Source organism: Stegastes partitus, unplaced genomic scaffold, assembly GCF_000690725.1.
Source record: "Stegastes partitus isolate 25-593 unplaced genomic scaffold, Stegastes_partitus-1.0.2 Scaffold237, whole genome shotgun sequence".
NCBI lineage: Eukaryota > Metazoa > Chordata > Actinopteri > Pomacentridae > Stegastes > Stegastes partitus.
Genome location: NW_007577968.1, coordinates 316977 through 320953, shown reverse-complemented (window position 1 = coordinate 320953; position 3977 = coordinate 316977). Strand labels below are relative to the sequence as shown.

The 3977-nt window shown below is 45.2% G+C and overlaps 1 protein-coding gene across 3 annotated transcripts in view; it reads right to left on the bottom strand.

Annotated features, from left to right (window-relative positions):
- Window positions 1-928: 928 nt before the first annotated feature.
- Window positions 929-3977, bottom strand: part of fahd2a (fumarylacetoacetate hydrolase domain containing 2A) — a 9135-nt gene continuing 6086 nt past the window's right edge. For 2 of the 3 annotated variants that reach the window (XM_008281570.1, XM_008281569.1), the window contains exons 6-8: window positions 3762-3870; window positions 3045-3132; window positions 929-1525 (exon numbers count right to left, since the gene is read on the bottom strand). In XM_008281570.1, the coding sequence (XP_008279792.1) occupies window positions 1463-1525; window positions 3045-3132; window positions 3762-3870 (260 nt within the window). In that variant the 3' untranslated portion in view covers window positions 929-1462. The remainder of the gene's footprint in view (window positions 1526-3044; window positions 3133-3761; window positions 3871-3977) is intronic. The other variant, XM_008281571.1, reaches the window with a different exon arrangement.

Below are 3977 nucleotides of genomic sequence, written 5' to 3'. Positions count from 1 at the left end.
TTATCTGTGGCATCGCATCATTTGCTGCATTTTACGGCGGTGACCTTTTATAGTTTTATAGCTATTAGCATTAGCTGCTATCTGATCAGTTTCACAAAGTGATAAAAGAAAACCATTGACATGCTGTGTTTGTAGTTCTGATCAGTGAAATTATAATTACTGCACAATTACAAAAAAAAGAAGCAGCAGCCAGTTCGGATAAAGGGGGACAAAAAGGATAAATATCAGGATTTAAAGCTCGGATTTGATCCATTTTTTTCGATGACGTGTTCCAGCTGATTAGTTCAAGAACCGTCTCCAAGTTTGTGGCTGATAATGGGGCCTGTTGGATGATTTTATGTTTCACTGAGCTGCTGTTTTGAATAAATGTTCCTTCAGTAACTGGTTGGAACTGCAGCTCGGTGTTCAGTTGGTGGAACCAGTGTGGCAGCTCTGACATGAGCCTGAAGTTAAACAGTCTCACCCTGACAGACGGGATGAACTGTCGATAATTTCCTTAAATGTGTGATTCTTTTATTTGATATTCAAGACGTTCTGCGCAGTTAGAAAAGTGCCCGTTAAGTTATTGGTTTTGCGAGGTGGTTCGAGTGTCTGAGCCAGACATCGACCTGCAAATTGCCCCTCATGGACGGCATCCGTCAGAGGAAAATATACGAGGACAAAATAACGTAAGGCCTCGCTTTGAATCCGAGCATTTCACAAATTATAAGTGGTTCAATGGTCGAACACAATTACCGGATTCACTCATCACACTGCTGCAAATTGTACATTTGGTCCTGGGATTTCCCTGAAGCTCTCTAAAAAAAAAAAATAATATTAAGACCTTTGTGGTTTCAGCGGAGAGAAAATGAAGCAAGGAGGTACACGACTCAAAGCCCAGATCGAGGAAATTATTAAGAATTTCCTCCCAGGCAATATAAACGACACATTTCCAAGATAGCATATTTTATTTTAATTAAAGTCTCCCAGTCGCTTGTAATCTGCCGTCTTCTTTTCAGAAAGTTGCTCTTTGAATCATCACAGTCGGGGAAAAAGTTCATCACCCTGAATATTAAACATAATTAGAAATATGTTTTATTTATCACATATTGAAATAAGTCCGGGGGTTCAGGGTTTCTGCCGTATAGCGCGAGTGGGTGGCTGCTGATGAAGGGTGTTTGTACAGCGGGTGATGACTGCGACTTCAATAACTGAGCTTGAGTCACGTAATTACACAGTTTGGTAAAAATACCACGTTTTGCTTCCTCACAATTACCCAAGTATCATTGATTAATACATTCATCAGGCAACATACATTTTTATATGTTTCCTGCTGCTTTTGCACCACTCTGTTAGAGAGAGGAGGGAAAAAAAAGCAAAAAGATTGTGTTTGTAAGTTGTAATTCATTGTGAGAAACAACAAATCAGACGTGCGGTTTATGTTCACAGCTGACATTTACTTGGTGGATTGTTGTCCCGGGGTTTAGACCACTTTGTTGATTATGGAGCCCAGTTGGTCTATCTGGCACTCCACCACGTCTCCTTTCTGAAAGAAAAACAGTCAAACATTAAATTACGTCTTTACTCCTGTTAAACTGCTCCCTTATTGTCTATAAAAGTATACAGTGCTGCAGACTTTACAGAGTCCCTTTAACTCGATGCCATTAAACAAGCCCCTTTTGGGTAAAGTGAAGTTTAAGGTGATGCTTTACACCGATCGGCCACGACACCGGGACCACCGACAGGTCGAGAGAAAAGCATCGATTATCTCATTAGAACGGCTCCTGTCAAGGCAGGAAGTGAGCGGTCAGCTACTGAAGTCGGTTTGTGCAGAAGTTTGTTTGAAGCAAGAAGAAACTGAGCAGCTTTTACAAGGAACACAGTGTGTTGGAGAACCTCCAGAACACTTGTAGGGCGCATCAGGCTGGTCAGTACCCACCGAAGGTTTGGCCGAGGGAAGGACAACCGAACTGGAACGGAGGAAGGTTTCCTGGTCAGATGAATCACTTTTTACATCATGTGTTGAGTATAGAGATGGCAGCAGGATGGGAAGAAGGCAGCATGACGCTCTGGATAAAGTTCCCTTATCCTGGCATTCATGTACCACCAACCTAAACAGACCACGTTCAGCCATTCATGCTCCCTGATGACACCTCTGAGAGCAGGACGATGTGTCAAAGTGTGTTCAGGAAGGGTTTGAGGATCATGACGCAGTGTTCAAGGTGTTGGCTTGGCCTCCCAAGGTCCTCAGATCAAAAAGTTATGAAACTGTGTCTATAAAAATCCAAAAATTGCTCCTGATTTAAATTTATCCACCTCTCCCTGTGCAGCGATTTAGTGCTGCTGCAACAGTTGGAACGCTCCCTGAAGGGCTGTTGTGTCGAGCACCTTCCAGGATGAGCACTGAGTCTCTTTAACGGTGTCAGAATGTCGACCCTTGAGCTTGAATTTTAGGGAAGTAGCAGGAAGCCAAGTCAGGCGAGTGGTGTGGGCAGCGATGGCAGCTCTGGCACCCACATTGCTCATTGTTTATGTTGAATTTCCTCCCTCGACCGTCTCAGTAGAACTCTGCTTTGACCGTCTGACCCAACAATAGGAATGTTGAAGAAAGCGAGCACATGTCTGGTTCTGCTGCTGTACTGATGCGAGTTGTCTGGTTTCGTCGTAGCTGCAGACTCGTCTCTCAGCGTCGGTTACGATCCTCGACATGAAGGTCGACTCATCCCGGCTGCAGACTAACTCAGATATTGATGTTTTCTTCTCTGCTCCAGTTTTAGCTTCGTGAACAAATCACAAACTACCAACGGTTACAAAACGGTGAAACATGGTCCTGCTGATGCACCGTGTACTGTCTGTATCACCTCTCATGTGCTGGAAACCGATACATGGAGGCCCCCAACTCATCTACCAGGACTTCAGTGATCTACTTGGTGTCTGATATCACAGGACACCTTCAGAGGTCTTGGAAAGATCAGAGCTGTTTTGACTGCTTGGAGGGCAGCTACACAATGTTCAGTGTGTGGTTTTAATGTGTTTGGTTTTGTCAGAGTCACGCATGAAGTCACCTTGAGGAAGACGGGTGGCTTTTTGAACACTCCCACACCTGGAGGCGTCCCCGTCAGGAACACATCTCCTGGAGTTAACGTCACAAACCTGACAGCAGGAGAGAGAAACACAGAGCGGATCAGCGAGACGGAGCATGTGCCTCACAGCAGCATCAGAATCACCATGACTCGTAGCGCTAATCAAAAAATGAGGATTTTCTTTCTCAGGGTCACGCAGCATAAGCACTTTATTAATTTAGATTAGGCAAATGCATGCAAAACAATAACTTCCCCAAATGATCCTGCTGTCTGCGGAGACCCCGTGGAAGGTGCCGCCGGCTGCTCTCATTGCAGAACAACAGGAGCATTGTCACCAGGAGGTCGGGCGAAGGGAAGGAGGCGCGTTATCGTCCAAAAATCTCAAATCAGGATCAGGATCGGAACGCCCCAGTTGGTCAGGGCGCTTCGGGGCTAAAGGCTGCCGATCGCGGTGATACGTCTCAGCTGAAGCATGTAATTTGAGCTCAGAGTGTGTGATGAACGGAGGACGTTTGCTCACATAAAGTTCTTTTTGTGGATTTATTTCTCACATGATTTGATTTGCATAATTTCCTAAATGGGAACTCTGTGCTGTCTGCGCGACTCACTCAAGGAGAAGAAAGTCCTCTATGTATTATGTAAATCCGTCTCCGTGATGTTCTTGTGTGCCGACATAATGAACACGCCGAGCGGACTCACTTGGAGACCCAGGCGACCAGCGCCGCCGTCTTGAAGATCATCTGGTCGGTGTTGCTGCTCTGCATCGCGTCGCCGTTGACCAGGCAGCGGATGTTCAGGTTGTGAGGATCTGGAGGAGGAACGAGAGACGACAGATGATTTTTATCACTCAAGAAGGAACACAAGAGAACATTTGACTCGCAGTCTGCAAATAAATATCAGCCAGTTTAACAAATA